General features: G+C 39.2%; 2 protein-coding genes across 3 annotated transcripts in view; one reads left to right on the top strand and one right to left on the bottom strand.

The window, feature by feature from the left end:
• Positions 1–20,460, bottom strand: part of LOC126855499 (E3 ubiquitin-protein ligase MYCBP2) — a 174,365-nt gene that overhangs the window by 15,009 nt on the left and 138,896 nt on the right. The window lies entirely within an intron of this gene.
• LOC126855508 (uncharacterized) lies at positions 211–18,382 on the top strand. The gene is made up of 4 exons (XM_050603234.1): positions 211–869; positions 14,169–14,588; positions 15,448–15,740; positions 15,930–18,382. The coding sequence occupies exons 1-4, from the start codon at positions 654–656 to the stop codon at positions 17,716–17,718; spliced, it is 2,718 nt and encodes a 905-aa protein (XP_050459191.1). The 5' UTR covers positions 211–653; the 3' UTR covers positions 17,719–18,382.

Raw genomic sequence — 20,460 nt, 5'->3', positions numbered from 1 at the left:
TCGAAGAAGATCACGAATGCTCGTCTCCCGTTCCTTCAAACCTGACTACGACGACGAGTCATGGCCGGCGTTTATCTCTCAAAAGACCGAAGAGAGAGAAGGTGCGGCGAGAAATGGAAAGAGAAAGAGAGTGGCAAGGCGAGTCAAGCTGAATAGATCTAGGTGGGGAGCGGACACCGATCGTGCATGCTACCAACCACAGTTTAAAAGCAACCTCCGTCACGATCGCATCAGCTGGTCTCTAGTCGCCTTGCTTCTTCCTCTACTCCTTCGTCCTCTCCGGCAACGAACGCGCGCGTATCGAGAACCAAAATTAATCGATCGTTAATTTCTCTCTCCACACACCGTGGAATGTTGTAAAAGATCGAGGGATCCCGATAAAGGGAGGAGATGTACCTTCTTCTTTGTCCGGACGCGAAACGCAGGATTGATCAGTGGAAGAAGTCGCGAGAGAAATACAGTGTGTTCCGATCGATCGATCTACACGATCGATTGGCAAATCAATAATAATGGCACGGGTCTTTGCCTCACGCGAGTGTATCATCGTTCTACGAGGAAGCAAGTGATCGGATCGTTATGAGAGAGGTGGAAATCGTGCGAGGAAATCGACAGGTGATGATCTAACGATCGCCTCGATCGAAGATCGTCAAGCGATGAGCGCCAAGCGCAGAGTGTTGAACGCCCTTGATGGGCTTATTATTAAGTGTGATCGTGGGATCGTATGTTCGGTGTTCCTTCTGTGGTATCTCGCGTTCCTGCCATGCATCTTCGAAGCCACCAAACCGGGAATATGCGCCATGAACGGCTGCAACTGCACCGTCAAGGCGCACCGCTGGATTAACGTCAAGTGCGTCTTCTCCAAAGAACAGGTGAATGCAATAACCGCTGTTGCGGTGATAATTTTGCGATCTGCGCCAAAAATAACGAAGCCGCGGGAAAGAGCGTATCAAATCAAAATTATTTCTCTCTTTTTATTATTATTAAAAATTTCAAAAATGAGTTTTAAAAATTTTAACCAAGTGTAAATTTGCAGAAAGTAAATTCTATATCTTGCCAATAAATATATTGCTGATTAATTTAAAAAAATTATTATCAAATAATACAATCTGACAGTTTGGGAAAATAAATAATATCGATTCTTTTTCATTCACCTCAAGTTAAAAATTAATATTGTTGATGCAATTCTTTCGTTCTCAGGAAATAATCAGCAATAAATAACGAGTAGGTTTAAAATTATTGAAGTCGCATTTTTACGCGCTTTTGATTAACAAATGCAAATTTTCACGGATTACGTGAAATCGTTTTCGCATCCGCCGCTTCACGATGGTGAAAGTTTACCGGAGTTTCGGATTCGCCTTCCACATGAGATTAGCATATAAATCATTGGCCCGGTAAATACGGTCGGAATCGCGTGCACACGCACATTCGATGCCTGCAAGTGCACGCAAGTGCATGCGTTGATAAACGTGGACACTGGAATTAGCCTGCGAGAGAGATCTAATTTTTAAATAACCACGAGATTAAAATTATAAATAGTTTTTCCAATACACGCAAAATTCATAATTGCTAAACGAACGATGATTTTGATTGATAAAAACATAACACATTTATATGGTGGCAGTGCTATTAATATAAATTTTTTAAAGAGCCACTTTTTAAAGGCAGCATATTTTTATATTGTAATGATAATATTGCGTTAATAATAAAAATATAAAAAAAATTGACAATTCAATAGAAGTATCATTGAGTGAAGGTGAGACGCCTGTTACTAAAACATCCGTCCCTGAACAGGCACGAAACAGGCTGTAACTTGCACCATGCCACGTTTCTGTACGGTATAACATGCAACAGCCGCAGCTTCACTTGCCGCCGCTTTCGTTGTCAGCTGCACTCAAGCTGAATATCCATCCGCGAGCGATGCAAAGGCGATGATGCGCTTCGCGCAAAGTTTTCGAGAAACTCTGAGGGGTAGAAAACGCGATAAAACTATCACGTACAACCACCAGTCGCGATAACTTGTTCAAATAATGTGGTATAAGGAGAGATATAGAGTAAGATCTCTCTGATAGATTTGAGATTTTCAAACAGATATGGGAGTTGGAACATCGAAAAGCCGAATGTTACAGGAATCTCTACGTCACACAATTTTGTTTGATTCAGCTCCGATTATAAATTTAATCTCGACATATTTCATTGTAACATAAATCTATGAATACGATAATATATCCTTCAATTTATGGAATAGAAAATCGGTTTTACTACACAAGATTATTAATACAACAATATTTTAATATTTTATGACACCATTGCTTTTTTTTAAATAAAATTAAAATAGAATAAAAATGTTGTCTATTAAAATAAAAATATTTTGCTAAAGAAACTGCTTGATTCATCATTTGAAAATAATGAATTTGAATCAATTAAATAATTCATTCCAGTTTTTGTATAATAAGAATTTTTAAGTTATGCATTCTTTTGGATTAATTAATCCATAATTCTTCTTCTAGCGAGGTTACATTTCTGTTACGCTTCTTGACCGCAAACTGGAGTAAGTCTATTCCCTATCTATGCTACGATCAACCGCTCGCATAGAAACGCAACGGAAACCAGTTTTAAGCGGCACTCACAGCACTGCCTTCTCTTTTATAGTAGCCCGACATGCAGTCTAAGGCCATTAGATCGTTTCATTACTTTGTTGCCATTCACTATTTCAATCCCCAGACTGCTCCATATAATCGGGATAATTTTAATGCAACATATAAAAAAATATTTAAAAAAGTATTAGAGAAAACATCCAATAAAATATATTTCGGATTATAACGCGAATTATTCATTGTCGAAAGTGTAATAAATATTTTTACATATCTCATAATCATATAAAAAAAATTTGAAATTCCTTGATAATTTAATGCAAATATTTAAATTTATCGGAAATATTCAAATTCATGTAAAATATGATATTTAATTCGTGTATTTAAATAAATATGATATTTACTTCGTGTATTTTAACGTATCCTCAAATAACTTCTAAATCATTGAGAGCGATTCGTGTCCGTCCGATAAACGCCTGCCGCATTAAGCGTAGGCGTGACGCACAGTACAACATGTACCCAGTGTCCGTAACAATTGACAGACAGCAAAGTGACTGGTGTGTCGATGAATAAAGTCGATAGTCGACAACCATTCGTTTCACCCCCGGAGAATAAAATAACGAATATGCCGAAAGTAATATATGTACATATAAAAATACATAGTCCGTTTTCAAAGATAATAATACGATGGAAAAGCGAGTGCGTTGACCAAGCGAGTGACAGTGACGGTGTTTTGTATGTGCTTAACAGTGACAGCACAGAAACAACAATTGGTAGCGTTAAGCCACTATTATACCTCTGGGCGGCAAATACTTGGTAATCAAATCAGATTCAGTCACATCGTCACTTATCATTCCAACACCATTAATTCTATTTATCATACAGCCAGCATCGCTGTACGGTGTAACTGATTGGGCTACTCCTTGGTTGGCTCATGCAAGTTCACTCGTATCGAAACAAGGACACTCTAATTTTATCGGCGGAAATGGCAAATCAAGCGGCGATCAAATACTGAAATCACGGCGAGTACCGAAGAGTGCAGAAATATCGCGGTATCTCTCTTATAGGGAAATAATGCGATTTCCTCTCGCAATCAACGATTCCGCAATAATAAAAAGAATGAAGTGATGAAGTTAAATAAAATAATAAATAGATTACGCGCGAACAAAATATCATTGTTCATTTTTAATCAATTTTATTGTGCTTTATTATTACCACGTTATTTTAAAACAAAATCATATTTATTTAAAAAAAAAAAAATGCGAAAATATTTTATGTACACACGTGTGTCATATATTTACAATTTTAGCTTTATTTATTTTTTTACGTCTATTTATATTTCGTTTATTGATACTTTATCAATTCCAATTCTTTGTATATTTTATGAAATCGTTAAATGTTGCATCGTTAAATCCTATTATAATTTTTAAAAATTATTCCTCGCACGTGTAAACATCCTCTCGAAATTTAGATATCTCAAAAGATTTACAACAATAGTCACAACTCGCTCGACACTTGGAATAGAATAGATTGTTCCCGATATCTCCCTCGAAGATATATCCCTATCTCATGCATTCGGTCAAACCTAGGTCGACTTCCGCCGCATGCAATTTCCGACCGGAGGGTTCACTACGAGCGAAGTAGAGATGCATTGTCCGAGTCAGCTGCTTCACGAATATTTTCTAGACCGTTCGTTTGACACTTGGAAACTATTTCAGTATCGCTCCGTTTAAGTTTGACTATAATGTAATCGTTTCCTTTACCACGACCTTCCAGTTCTAATTTTAGGCTCGAATATTTTAAGGAAGAATTTCTCTCCTCTTCCCTTTCATTCAGTGACTTTAAAAAGAAATGAAGAGTCGAGTAAATTAAAGATAGCGAGTACGATGCTCTTAATTAAAACAATTCGTTTCATTAGCGAACTATATACGCGGTTAATTTTCGCATGCGCCTTCAAGTGCATTATGTAACGCTGCTGTTACACGCGAGATTTAATTCGAGCGCTTCGCGGCATCCACCGTCGCTATTCGCGATGGTCGTCGATTCGAAATTACACGTGGAAACAACAATTAACGTTTGGCGCGCCACGTGCTAGTCGTTTGCACACCAAAACAATTTCGCGCGACGCCAGTTTAGGCGCGCGATTTAACGCTCACGGACCTGTTAATAAGCGGCGCGGCTTTTCCCGCCGCTAACTCCATTACAAACCGATTGCGATTATGGGCAAAGTAGAAGGGTGGAGGAGGTGGGAGGGAACGGCGAATCCGTTAATGCAAATCGGCAAAAACAGTAACGCGTGGTTGCATGCCCTCGCTTGTAATTTCCCTGTCTCCATCTTCATATCTCTCTCTCTCTCTCTCTCTCTTTCTCTCGTTTCCCACAATAATCATCTCGAGTGGCGCGAATAAAATCTAACAATCGGAACTGGAAAATAACACGTCGCGTAAAATCGCACGAGAACGATAGCAGCAGTTAGAACGGAAACGATGCCACCATATACACGCATGTGTCCGCGATACGTTCGACGACCCCAGCTGGTAGAAATATAACATTGTTATCCGAGCGCAATTATATCTCGTTACACTCGTGAAAACAAAACGGCGAATCTCTCCCCAACTATTTATTCGAGGGCGCGTTAAATTTTACGAGGAAGATAGAAACACGCGCATTGTCCTTCATGACAACGTCGCACCCTCCCCCTACCCTTTCATCCCTATCGTCCGTTTCAGCTGACGATGAATTAATAAATTATGAATTACGTAGCCCACGTGGTTTTCTAGGAAAGAAGATCGGGCGGGCATCGCGATGGGAATTTCGTGCGTACAAAACCACATTGCATGCCGGGATCCGCCCAGCCCAATCCTCTCGCCTCGGCTCAATTTATTCACAATAGGCCCTTTCAACGAATTACACTCCGGTCGGTCGGGGGCGTCAACGCGATAGAGTCTTGCGACGATGATGCGGGCTGGACCGCGTGGAGAAGTGTCCGGGATAATCTTACGTAAATCGAATCCACGAGAATTTTCTCCGACTCTCGATTTCGAAGAGTAACTTTTAAAATACATTTTTAAACCTGTACGGTATCTATTTAGCTCTAACAATCTCATGTAGAGATTATCTATTTTCTTTCCTAGAACCTTTCTTACCGAATCGTCGATTATTAATTTGTATATTTATCGACCGTAAGATTAAAATTGAAATTCTCCGATTTAATGCGAAGCATTTCTCGCCAATGAAAATTCAACGACCATTACTCACGCTGTCACATGTTATCTCTCTACAATTCCGATCTACCTTTGTGTTTCCCAACGCAATATTTCACAATTAAAATCCGCGAACACGTCGACTCGAAAACAATTCTCTAGCCGCATCGACGAAGAGGGAAAAGAGATCCTTTATCGCGCTCGTGAATCTCTCTCTCTCTCAGAGAGTCGCGCTCTCTCGCCGACCACTACCAGCCCCGATAACTTCGATAACCCAATAAACGGCTCGAAGAGAAAGGGAAGAGAGATCCGGCGTTATCTCGATCGCGAAACGCGCTATTATCACTCTCGAGCAACCCTACGGGATGATAAATTATTTTAGAACGTTCCATCTCCCCCGCACATACATACGATACACCACAAGTGCATCCGAGAGCCGATTGCGGTTTGCCGGCTTTGTCTAGAGAATTTGCTCCGGGGGCGTAGATATAGTCCGACATCCTGCTCGCTTATTCGCAACGATAACTCTCTTTCTTGCTTTCTCCAATGTCTCTCCTGTGCCACAGAGTTCTCTTCAGTTATCGCGATTAGCCACACGTGCGAAGTGCCTCGCCTATCTGCGCGAACATGTCTCCGTGTATATTAAGGATATACATGTATGTGTGAACGGGATGGAGAGACCAACAATCGTATAAATATAAGAGCATTTACGCTCGCCTGATCCAAATCATTCAAGTCTTCCACATTGCAATCCGTGAAACCGTAGTGGTTCTATAATCTGGAGCTCTCTCGTGCGCTCGCAACTGATCGGGTTAATGTTAGAAATGTCTTTCCGGTCTTACTAATTTAATTTAGAATGACGGTGTTCTAATAGAAAATTTAATGCTTGAAACAACATTAATATCGATTAATATTTCTTCACTATTCGAAGTATAAAGCAATATTTTAAAGAAAAAAAAGTTCATAAAAATATACCCCCCCAAAGAAACAGCAGATTTTGTATATATAAATAAAAAAAAAAAATTTTTTAATTTAATGTACATAACATCCTATTAATATATAAAATATAATATAAATCTTAATGTAAAATATAATATAAAAATATAACATAAAATTTAATGTAAATAACATCCTGTTAATTATACACAATGGATCGATGGAATTTTTACTTAGACTAATGACTTATATAATGATATAAATGTTTTATATAACATGATTCTGTATACGCTAATTGATACAAAAGACAAAAAAAAACAGGACAGTGTTTATCTTTAGATTAATAAAACCCCTCCTAGATATAAAATAAAAAAAAAGACAAAAATATAGAAGATATCGATTATAGAAGATTAAAGCGACAGAAAAAAAATATATCTAAAACGTACGCGGCTAGCTCGTCGCACTTAGCAGATCGCAGGTCATCTATATATATAGTACCCGTGCGCTGCGGCAATTAACCGAATTATCCCTTGACGCGACCCCCAGTTCGAGGGCGCCCCCTCCCCGGTGGCATAATGGCGCTCGCATGTCGGGCTCGCAAAGGCAGGCGTATTCTACTACCGGGGCCGCGTTATGCGAGGGCGAGTAGAGTAATTTCATCCCGTGTATGCGATGCGAAGAGGATCGTGTGCGCGAGGAAAGAGAGAGAGAGAGGCCGAGTGTCAGCGGATGGCAGCGGGTGCATCGCCATTCCGCGAATTAACTTCCGGCATTCCCCGTGACGATCGCCATAACGCCGCTTCGAGCCTCGCGAATTCCACGGAGGGGACACCGCAGGGGAACACGGAGATATCCGCATGACGACCTGGAGCGGAGATACGCCCGGGCTTCGCGAACAAAACGCCCACGTTTGTCGCGGAATATTAGTATCGCGCGATAACGCCGATCTGAAAGGCAGATATTAACTGAGGTCGCGCAGAATATCATGCGTATCTTGTCCATGTCGAATTGCATCTAATGGTCAAATTACGAATTTAAGTAACAGAACGTATATGTTCAGGAGAAAATAATTTTATTCTTTCTTCCATTATTTCCTCTCAAGTGTTACGAATTTCTATTTTTTTTTTTTTTTTTTTATATAAATCAAGTAATTTCTCGATAATTTAAATTAAATTTAAGTTTGATTGAAAATTAAAAATGTTTAAAATCCTATCTCACAACTTCCATTATTTTCTCTCGGTGACAATATATGTCTTTTTCCAGATTTAATATTTAAATCTTATGAGAGGGAGATGACATATTAACGAGGCGGGTAATTAAATCAGAATTGTTTAATGGTCGCCATTAGAGAATGCGCGGGATACATGTAATTATAATTTCATTATATCAGCGAATAGTATTAAATATTCAGTCTCATATTGCGCGGAATTATCGGAAGTATATCAATGCCCGTAATGCTATCAGTCAGATAATATAACATCAGATAATATTCCAAATGTACTTTTCAATCTTTTCTCTTATTTTCAATTACGTATTCCGTGATTTTATATTGATTATATATTTAAAAAAAAAAACACAGACAATCGTTAATTCTGATGAGCCAACTAAAAAGGCGATATAACAGCGATTCTTCTCGGCTTTTTAAATTGAAGGCAAGATTCGTCACGGCCGATTAATTTCGAAGAGGAGAGCAGACAGCGCCCGAGGAACCTCTCTCACTCTCTCACTCTCTCTCTCTTTCATGCCAGAGTTTAGAATAACTCGATTGTCTTCCTCTCGTTCACCTCGAACTAGACAGTGAATCGGGTTATTTTTACACGTCGGAGACGCCCGGGCCTCTGTTTCCCCGACTACGTCAATTAGGGGCTGGAAGGCAAAACTTTGTCAGTTTCCGAAAACGGAAACTCGAAACTTTCCGTAGACTCACGTAGACTCGAGACTTCCACTTATCCGGTTCATTCATCTCGCTCGTGACGATCATTTCTCGCCGATATATGGAGTCGCATGTCTGGATGACGTGAATTGTCGCGACGAATTGAATGCGGGAGGAGACGCGTCATTCGCGTTTCGATTAGCGTCTTCTACGAGCGTTTAATACGCCGACTGATGATATACGACCTCTCCCCCGTCAATTTCTCAGCCGATTTCAATTCAGATGGCGAATCTTTGAGGCGCGTGACTTGGCTGCCGTAAATTCTCAACCTGCGAACGATGAGCGCGCGGAATCGACATGCGTGACGCGTATTTCCAACGTCGTTTAATTATTTATCCACGCGATGGATGTTTCTCGTCGCATAATTTGGGAGTCGGTCAATAATAACGGGGGACTTCGAAGAAAGAAAGCTACGCGAAGAAATTTAATAGGAAGACGCTCGCTTATTCGCCCGCGCGAATAATTCATCTTGCGTAACTTCTCGTTTTCCGCGTTTTATTTTCATTCATCCGTCATCGGTGTCAGCTGTAATGCGTTCGCGCATAATTATATCTCTCACTATCTTCTTTTATAATTTTTGTAACAAGATCGAATCCTAACATCGGAAATACTATTAATTGCACCGTGGAAGGATTTACAATTTATTTTTATTTTTATTTTCATTGATGAAAAAACAATCGTGTTTAATATTCTTGGAATCTTTATAAAATTCTTCAAAAATTGCGATATTAAACTACGTTAATATGATTAAAATGGGAATAAGATAATGATGAATATTTATTTGTCGAAATTACATTATGTATCGCAAAATATTTTACAGAAGCACCCTTTCAAGATCGTTCTTTCCCGTGTTTGCGTTGGCAAGAGCAGCGCGTGTGCGCGAAAATATTTTAACGTCAGCGTAAACCTTGGCAAGTTCTATTAGCCCATTATAATAAACAGAGTTTCTACGTGGTCGTTCCATTCGTCGTGAGCATGGCGCTAGGCCAAAACTATCAGTTTCATTCTCACAATGAGAGAGAATTCGCGAATTCCACGGTTACTACGATCCAGTCGTGTTGGCGTAATCCGGTTAAAGTGGCCTCTGTTCTCTTTATTTCCGGCTCGATGCATCGCAAGACCAAACCCACCGCTCGCGTATAAGTTGAAATAATGTTTCCTCGCCACGATGCCGACGATGCGATGTGACCCTTGCGATTCATCGATATTCCGGACAGTCAGCTTTCTTAAGATTCCCTTCGCTAACGGTATATCTACGTACTCAACCTCCCGCCGCTTGCGATCGACGTTGCAGCGGCTTCGCGCCAGAAATGCTCTTTCGACATTATGCATCCGTTAACATATGTTTAAATGACAGATAACGGAAAATAATTAATTATCACGCATTCTTTATCGAACCGCAAAGTAGAATATACGAATAATTTTATTCCAAATACAATAGTATTATACGATTAAAAAATAAATTTGTTATATATGAATTAATCAAGAATGGAAAAATTTTTAATTTAACTTTTAATTTCTTGTTCATTCGGCGACAAATGTGATTAAATAATTTTCGTGTATTTTAAACGGATAATACACTAAAAATATCATTGGCTAAATGTGTTGTGAAAGTATCGGGGAAACTTGAAAGGTCTCCGAAGTTTTGCTCTCTCATAAAAATCTTTCTCATATAGAATCGAAACAAGAGCAAACATATGGAATCGAACTAAACCGAAACGATAACGGAAAAGGTTCGATACGCTCCGTTGCGGAACGAAGCAAAACGAAATGCGGAGCGTTAAAAAAAAATCCGCTCTAAAGTTTCAGGGCGGACCGGAACAAATTGTAGGTATGTAACCGTTCTCAAATAACTATACAGCTGTACGGCGGAAAATTTCGCAAGTTTAAATGTTTTCATATAGGTTTCTTTATCTGTAACAGCCTTCCATCGTGAGAAAGTGTCTTTCTAAGAATCAGTTAAAGTGAAAAATGGAAATATTTTGCAAAGCTTTCGACAAAAATTTAAAATTTAAAACTCGATCGAAAATATCTCAAAGCGTCAATTAATTAATATATAACATTCTCTTCACATTTAAATGGCTACTACATCCAATATACCTTGATAAGTGAAAAAATTAAATTAAATCGACTCCAGGAATACATCGCAGATACATTATAGAAAATTTTACGATGGCTGCGGGCCAGATCTTGGTAGCGCGAAATTAATTCGCACCAGCGGTTTCACGTCGTTTGTACGTGAGAGATCTCGTGAAAGAGAGACAGAGAACGAGAGATATGTTCTTTGTGCCCAAGGACCGCGGCGCAGAAATAACCGATGTTATCCCAGCCCTTGAGTCACATCGTGCGACTTTTAAGAGCAGTCTTAGTCATCGAGGAGCATAGAAAAAGGAGCGACGCATTTTCCGACTTGCGTCGCACTGCGTTCGCACTCCTCCCTGACCGCGTTTCTCTTTATCCCGAGGAACCGACGACAGTAACAGCTGACTTTCGATGCACGCGAAGTGATGTCATCGATGTGATACATAAAGCAGATCCGATACAATGCGTGCCCCTACAAAGGGGTTGTGTCGTTTTGACACACATACGCTTATTTTACTCGCGTGATTTCGCGGTTTCTCCCATGCCTCTATTTCTCTCATTGTCAGTCTCTCTCTCTGTTTATCTATCTATCTCTATTTGACTAATTAATTCTTTCCACGCAAAATTTTCCGCATTAAATTACAAGGAAGTCGCGCATATTTTTAATTAAGGATGAAACGAACTACATTCGCTGCGCGCTGCTAATACTGTTTTACTTTATCCGGCGTTATCAACTAGAGAAGTGCATATCTCATCATACGGAGTTAACGCACAGGAAATCCGCATGTGTTGCAGCAAAGGATAGATATCAGAAAATAATACCATGTCGCAAAAGCTTAGAATAAAGTAAAACATGAGCCATATTAAGATAAAATTAATAAATCCTGTAAAAAATTTAATAGAATCAAATAAATTAGAAACTAAAAAAATGAATAATCTTCTACTATAAACTGAGATTTCTGAATAAATTTCGTGCCTATATTTTTTCGCAACAAAATATCTGAATATATACGACGATAAAGAATAATTTATTCTTCCAAATTTACTTCTATCTTGCGTAATAAATTTTTGAACTTTATCTAAATGCACGTGTTACGGACATCCTGTCATGAAACTGAGTCCGATACTATCGAAGATTCTAACTGCTCGGTACGACTCGTCGTATTGAAATTACAATCTACTGTAATCCAACAAGATCGTCTAACATAACTACTATACTATACGTTTGTAATCGTGATATCTCTCCTAATCGATATCTGACATTGTCTCTCCCTTTCTTTCTTTCTCTCCGCTCAACATTTACATTAATCTAGAATACACGACGATATCGATACGAGATAATATTTTTTTTTTCTTCCTTTTCTGACGAGCAAGCCTTCAAGTGTAAATTTACCTGTTGAAATCAAACCGCGACTTATGCTAGATCGATTGCGAGGTGACGACAAAACAAGCAAGAAAAAACCGGAGCCTCGCGTTACCATAGCGTAACCAAGAGACGGGATGCGAAAGTCGAACCGTTGTACACATTACTCGTCGCCGCGACGAACAGTGACTCATCGTAGTTCTAATGAATGCTTGAAACGATTTTCCGGTGCTTTGAAGGAACCAGCATGGCTCGGATGCCGCATTATGCGGTCCGCGTTTATTGAGCTTTTTCGTGTGTAGACCGAAAAGTCGAACGTAAAAATAAACCAGGATACACGGAAAAATAATTTCGCACGAAAAGTAAACATCCGTACTTGGAAGAAATCCAAACGGGAAGAGAGTAATAATTCTATCCAATTTCAAGTATTCGGTAATTTATGAAGAGATTTGAAGATTGAAAAAGAATATAAAAAAATTATTCAAAGTGATTAGAAGCTTTGTAGAATATCATATTTATTCGCTCACGACACGTGACATCCACAACTTTTTACAATTTTATTTGCGATGACAGAGACAGAAAGAGAAAAAAAAGGACGACGAAGATTTTAAAGAAATATAATTAAAATATGGTATATTTTTTAATAGTGAATATTAAAAAAGGCGAACACAAATAAGAATCGGGAATACAGAAAAATGAATTATGCATAATAACATGTATAAAATAATTTATAGTCGTATCTCTCTTTTTGTTACGAAATGTATCGAGTTATCGCACAGTTAAGATCGCTCAACACACGTCTTTGGGGTACTAAACACACGTCTATAAATAGTTGTATTGTAATATCTCAGTGACGAAAAAATATCTCGTAGATAACGGATTTAGTCATCGGGTGGGTCAAAGGTGCCGCGCCAGGGAACCGGATGCGCATATACCACGAAAAATAAAGACGTAATCTTAAAATAGATAGAAACGAATAAATAATTTTCAATAAACTACGAAGGGGGTAAAGCTCCCTCTTTGACTGTCTCCGATATTTATTTGTAAATAGTTAAAATTTTATAAAATTTTCCACAATAATCGAATTTTTCAAATTCATATTTTGCGAACGATGATGAAATTCCAAGAATCTCGGATCATCTTTTGCATAAATTGGCTGCTGAATATTTTCTTGTTTTACATTTTTTATTGATTTTTAACAGAACCATTTCGCAGTTAAAAGTATTGAGAGATTAGGATATTTTTTCTTAGTTTATTGTAGGTGATCCGTATTTTTAATAATACAACGTGAAAAAAAAATATTAAAACTGAATGAAACCATTAAAGAAGTCCGAGTGACACATATGATTGGCTCAGCGCCTCAGGGAATATACGAACTTGTGCTGAGATAAGCTTATAACTGTCAGGAAGTCAATATATACACACACACACACACATATATATATATATATATATATATATATATATATATATATAAAAATTTATTTTATTATAAATATAACGGTTACATATACAGATAATTGGATGAAATAAATAAAATTGCAAAATAGTAATTTACTTTCATTAAAAAATAAGTAAATTACTACTTTGCAATTTTATTTATTTCATCCAATTATCTGTATATGTAACCGTTATATTTACAATAAAATAAATTTTTAATTAAATTATAACACACATTTAAAAAAATAAACTTTCTTTCTTCAACAATTTGTGAAATTATCTATATTATAGAATAATCAATGTTTCAAAAATATTATTTTTCTGTCCTCGTCTAAAATATGGTAAATTATTATAAAACGAGAAAATGCATATGCGTTTATTATGATTTCAAATGACCTTAGTGAGTCGCGTTGCTATAGTATCCGCTCATTACGCAAGCAAGACGCAAATCTTAGAAAAGTAAACGAGGCGCACATGGCCTTGGCGGTGTGAGATGTCGATCGCTCGCGTCACCGTCTTCTTTAATTACACCTGCTAATGTCTATTCGCGAGACGCAAACGACAGGAACGCTCTCGATAGCATCACGTTTTATCTCTTGTTCCAATTTTTTTTTTTCTAGAATGTGGACCTGCTGGAAGGAACGATCCCGCCGGAAGCGACGGAACTCGAGGTGTCGCATTGCCGGGAATTGAGGATACAGACGGGCGCGTTCGGCGGGGGCGCGCCTCTAAAACGCGTCCACGTTTCCGGGATCTACAGCGTGGTCGCCAAGAGGCAGGCTTTTCAGAATCTCAGCGCGCCCAACACGCATCTCGAGGTGTCCGAATGCAACAGCGTGTTCCTGGAGAGTCACGCCTTCCGGAACACGCGCGGAACGCTTAGCGTCTCGATATCGCGATGCAAACACGTGGAGATAAAGCCGAACGCCTTCTCGTGGCTGTTGTGGATCATGGTGAAGGAAGTGCCGTCTTTGGAACTCTCCAGCAATGCCTTCAAATTCGAAGCGCCTCAACACGGACGACACGGACCAGCGACCAAGGTTGGATATCTTAATGCATTGTTACTCGTTATTAATCAATGATAACATGATGACAATACCGATATCGATATTTATATCTTTTATTTGTCACGGTTATTGCCCCATTAATAGAACTGGCTTCGATAAAGATAAATAATAGACGTAATTTCTATTTCTTTATAAGCTTTTGAATAAAAACATTGTCTCATCTGAAATTTTGAAGCAATTTAATTGATATTTTTAATATAATTAGATGTTAATTAATTTAGTATCTTCAATAACTGAATTTCTTTTGAATGCATGTAACTGTATTTAATATCTATATTTATTTTTTCTCTGCTAATATATGTATAATTAAAAAGAAATTATATTAAAGGAATATCGTTCATAAATTAGTTAATAATATTCGATATTACATTATCAAATTAACGAAATTTATTTCACAGAAATAAGTAATATCGTATATTTAATAATAAAATCGTGCTAATTTTACAAAAAATAGTGCGATTATTGTAGAAAAAGAAATTTGTGGAGATAAAAAGATCGTAAATATTTTTCTACAATGTTTCTCTGATGTATCAATTTAATATATTTACGCGCTGTAATAATATATTAATTTAATACATCATATGATATTCGCATCCCAATTATATTATATTACTCATCTCTGATATCAAATAACGCATCGAAACGAATATTTTCGATAATATTATTTGTAATATTCTCTGTTTCGAATGTCAGTAAACAAAGGCAATTCATACTTATTTGCACTAATTATTGTTCGATTAAATATCGGATACGGTAGATAATCTTTAAGTCAAGTAATAAAAACTTGTAAATTTAATAACAATTTTTTGAGATTGTGGTCTTTGCAATACAGATAATGTTCCAAAATGTGAGGATCGCGGAATTACCCAAGGCAGTATTTCCTTCGGCCGTCGCGGAAATACGAATGGACGACATCTCGACGAAGATTATACGCAAGGACGCTTTCTGTGCCATGACCATCTTCAGCGTCATCATCAGCAACGCGTCGATCCACGAGATTCAATCCGGCGCCTTCAGCGACCGAGCCCTCATCCACAGCCTCGAGTTCGTCGATGTGCAACTTAAGAATATCAATACGGCGGCCTTTAGAGCCGGTCACGACAATCTGACCATTCAATATTCAAGGTTCGAGATATTAAATTCACTTCATAAAGATCTTTACCGCGGAAATTCAAGTCGCAAGATTAAAAACCGCGACCGATATCTTTTCGATAATTTCTTAACTTTTTTTATTTTTTTGTCTTCGATTTTAGAATTCTTTAATTATTTAATATTTTATTTTAATGCATGCTTTAATTTTTGTTGGTCTATTAGATTATCCGAGGTGGATACTGGTGCCATCAACACGTCAGCGGCGACTGTCACTTTCAGCAACAACGAGTTTCAACATCTGCGCCCGGGTGCGATTGTCCTCCATCAGTGGAACTATATAGCGATCGATCACAATCTCTTCGTCGATCTCGAGAGCGAGGCTATTAAAGCGGAAATAGGCGCCACTTCCGGGACCAATTTCGAATTCTCCTTCACCGGTAATCACATACAAAAGGCGCGAGCGGGTGCGCTCAAGTTCATGGCAATTTCGCAAAACGTGAACGCGGCGCGCGTCGGCAATAATTATTTCAAGGAGAAGTGTAGCTGCAATCTCGAAGAGTGGGTAAATGAAATGATGGGACGCGACAACTTCGCTCTAATGATGATGATTACGGAGTCGAGCTATTGCGTAGTCGATCAGTTCCTGGACAAATGCCTCAATTTGTCCGAGGGTTACATGACCATGCGCAATTTTACGCAGCTCATCTGCACGAAGCGGCATCATATCGACTGCGAGAAACCGTCGCCGAAACCGAAGCCGAGTATTAGTCCGCCCAGCGTAGGCCCTCACATTTACCCGAGGCAGAAAGGATACTTTGACATGGATATGAGCGAGTCAGAGCAAGTCGAGCGCGAGAAGAGAATTATCGTCATCGTCTGTATAGTCGCGGTCTTCATCGTTGTCGTGGCAATTCTGACCTCGGGAATCCTCTACGTGCGTCGTCGCGGGGTCTGTCCCAAACTGACATCCAGCCCGCTAACAAATCTAACGAGCTGGTTTTCATCCAGCAACGGCATGACCGCCGCGACGTCCGCCAGGTCGATCTCGCGGTTAAGCGTGCACGAATACGTCGGTCTCCAACCGGAAACCAGGATCCTTCAGATGGAGCCTCAGACGAGTGTTCAAGAGGACGATGATGACGAGAACGGCGATGTTTATCCGTACACGGAGAACAAGGCCACGCAGACGTTACCGGAAGAGCTAACAGAGGAATATCTGAGAGATCTTCGAGAGCGATTGAGCGATCCCGACAATTACAGCCAGGCGAGAGACATGATCGAGCATCTGTACGACCTCATCAAGGTCGAGGAGAGTTGCAACAACAATAACGATCAGCAACCGGCGGCCGATCGGGAGGAGAACGCCTACGATGTGATTCAGCCAAGAGTCAAGAGATCTCGCGGAGCAACGAGACCGTCTGTCAACATCGGCACCAAAGCGCCGTCCTTGGAGAAGTTACTTCCAAGCGGGATACGAGTCAGACCACCCATTACGGAGTACGCTCAACCACGCGATCAACGGACCAGCGATCAGAATCATCTATACGCCGAGTTGCCGGGCGACGAGACTGTTCCCAGCACCAGTCGACTGTCGCAACCAATCTTAGAGAGCCTGATGGGCCGGGAACCGCAACCGCTACCTCCGGACGTGGTTAACGATCATCTCGTCAGCAACGATGGTCCACCAAAGAACTTAGGCTACGGCGTTGACGATCGCGGACCATCGCGGAATCTGGAACTGGATTCTACCCGCAGGGATCAACCTGCCAGGCCGATGAGCTTCCTCAAGGTGCTCGGCGAGAGTATCCTGGGCACGACCAACAAGATGAACAACAAGAGGCCAAACTCGCTGTTGTGCGAGTATGCCGAGCCTTCAGATGCGACTGCTCATCTGTATTCGGAACTACCGGAACCCCAGCAAACATCCGCGTCCACCAGCAAGATGGCCAACAGGCCCCTGCCCACCAAGCCTGATCAAGATTCCGTCATCGCGAACGCGGCCAAAGCGTAGCGGCGTCCATTATCTGTGATATAAGTGTTACGTGTTGTCGCGACAACGAAGACTATAAAGTATCCTTTCTCTTTTCTCGCCTCGTCTGTATAAAAGAAAGTGTTCGCGCATACGCGTGATTGCGTAAGAGAGTTTGCACCGGACGAGTCACGTGGAGCCTCTCTTGACTCGGATAATGTGTGTGCCTGTGTCACAATAGCGGGAGGAAATACGTCGGAAATTAGTGCAATTCATTCGTATACAAGGCTCGACCGAGGCAGACGCGCGCGTGTCGGGTGACAAAGTGTTCTTACTTTCAAACTGTGCGTGCATGAATGAGCCCTTGTTTAGAACAATCGTGCGCACAGCAACCAATTGTATCATTCGAATGCTTCCGTGAAAGCGGAGAACGTTCGAATATCGACCAAAGTGCCACGCTTAAGGAAAAATACCGGGGCAAATCGTGCCAAAATTATTAATGCATTTCACGTATACGGTTGTACATGCCGACACTCGTAACGCAATAATAGTTCAATGGACCTATCTATTATTACGCATTCAATTAATGAAACGTCAAAAAGTATCGCGAGAGAAATCCAAGGATCTATTTATCCGTGAGAAAGATGGATGTAACATAAATTTATATATATTTGCTTCAGGTATTATTAAATAAGTATTTTACACATCTGATGTTTGAGAGAAGTTAATCAATCCCCATTTTAATACATTTGAATTATTTTTAGTAATGTAAAATTTAATGAACCAAATATATATATTTAAAATTTGCTTTTTAATATTTTTTAAATTTTATTTCGATTAAATAATTAAAAGAAATTTTCAAACAATTAATTTTTTAAATAATTTAATACGAAATTTATGACGCGAACATATATAATTATATTCTTAAATTATATTTTATATTAGTTATATTTTTATTTTTATGTTAATCTATTTATATAATATCGATTTCATATCGATTCAAACAATATAAAGGCTTCGAATATTTCTCTTCATTTCCGCAATCAATTCGCTTGAATGGGTAATAAAACACCGCGTAGAGGTCCAACAATCAGATCTCCCTCCGGCTGCTCTCGAACACAAATATCTCTCGCTTCAGATAACTCCCCCTCCCCCTGTATCCGATGCGAGAAAGAGAGAGCGTATTGCAATTCACAAAGTACTTAGTCGTAAGTTCACCGAGCTCGCATCGATTACTCCTCTATCTAAATCTCTCGTATTCAAAAGCGCCCGTCGTTGTCTTATCTCAAAGAATTTTACGATTCGAGGTAGTTCCCTCTCTCGTTCGCTCCATGAGAACGCTTTCAGGGTTCAGGGGTCGTCACGGCTACTCTCGTGTCCTTTTTCTTTTTTTCCAAACTAGATACAGTGGTGCTCCTTTCGGGGAAACCGCGTCAATCTGAAACCAGCGTGGTCGCCGCGAGCCAACGCGATTTATCTCGGAGGGTCCCATGAAAGCCGAAAGATATTCTTGATTCCTCTCGGGGGGCGCGCAGTCAGTCGGTGTATATCCACGGCGAGACCAAACTATTTCATGAAGAATGTAAGAGGAGCAAATAGAGCCGGCTATAGCAGGCGGGGCGGCCTGCGACGCAGCTGTTGACGTCTAAACGGTCGCTCTTCTACGGACGGTAAAACCCAGAGAAAACTCCGGTCGGCGACGACCGAGCAACAAAGGACCGTCCGATAGTAGAAATGATGGGGAAAATCCGCGAAGAGAGAATCGCGAACGGAATATATCTTTTTGCGACGACAATCAATTTTCCTAATTTCGCTCGCCGCTCTCTCGATGCTTGTATTCTTTCATTCATATTCTCCGACGTCTCTCTCAATCGAGGTGCAAAGTTATTAGAGTATTCGCGCTCTACGTCTCTTAGTAATTCGCAGTCGATTTTTCTCCCGACGCGAATTTAATCTAAGAGTTAATTATTGCGCTATTTAACGTTGAAAATTAAAGCGCCCGGACAAATTCAATGTCATAAGCGTAAAATGAATGATGGGGCTTACTTTCTTACTTTTCAATTAATTTGAAATTAAATGTTACCGCGGCAAAAATTTCATTTGACAGAAATATTGCTGAGTAATTTAACATTAAAAATTAAAAAATATATGTACTGTGTATGAGATAAAGATTATAATATTTTTATCCGATAAGAAATTAAATTATATTTTTTTTTTTAGAATAGATGCTATTCATCGGTTTTTTTTTCTTTTTTTTTTTTCAAATATACTTTATACTGTATGTACATACGTATTTACATTCATATATGACAGTTGCTCCGCGAACGACAAATCATTCGAAATTATTAATTAAACTATCTTCGTATATTCTAAATTATTTCTCATAACTATAATAATACATAGCATATCCAATTCTGAGAATCTCTACCTTTCCATTCAGATAAAGAGCACTAAAAGCTCGCTCAATATTTGTACACGGTTATTGTGTCTTCGACTATCTCACGTAGATAAAATGAGAAAATGTTCAAATGTTCCATATGTCAGAAAGTCGTGAGTTCTCGCATTGAGAAAGATTATACATAAAGAAATAGATTAAAAGTAGTCGATCGAGAAAAATTTTGAACGTTTTTGACGAACGATATAAAATACGTAAGAAAATAATATTTAACGACACGTGATACGCGAATATTTGCGAGTAATTGAATATTATCTTATCTGGGCGAAAATATACAGGCCGAGCGGAAGCTTTTATGCGACTTCTTCTTTACGAAAGTCGCGATTTTT

The sequence above is a fragment of the Cataglyphis hispanica genome, chromosome 16 (assembly GCF_021464435.1).
Source record: "Cataglyphis hispanica isolate Lineage 1 chromosome 16, ULB_Chis1_1.0, whole genome shotgun sequence".
Classification (NCBI taxonomy): Eukaryota; Metazoa; Arthropoda; class Insecta; order Hymenoptera; family Formicidae; genus Cataglyphis; species Cataglyphis hispanica.
Note: the sequence above shows the minus strand (reverse complement) of the source record. Positions and strands in the feature narration are given on the sequence as shown.

What these genes read in the sequence shown, in the direction of transcription:
- LOC126855508 (XM_050603234.1), top strand. Translation starts at nt 654, where the DNA reads ATGAGCGCCAAGCGCAGAGTGTTGAACGCCCTTGATGGGCTTATTATT. An exon ending in GCGTCTTCTCCAAAGAACAG is followed by an intron (nt 870 to 14,168) that starts GTGAATGCAATA and finishes TTTTTTTTCTAG; the next exon opens with AATGTGGACCTGCTGGAAGG. An exon ending in CTGACCATTCAATATTCAAG is followed by an intron (nt 15,741 to 15,929) that starts GTTCGAGATATT and finishes TTGGTCTATTAG; the next exon opens with ATTATCCGAGGTGGATACTG.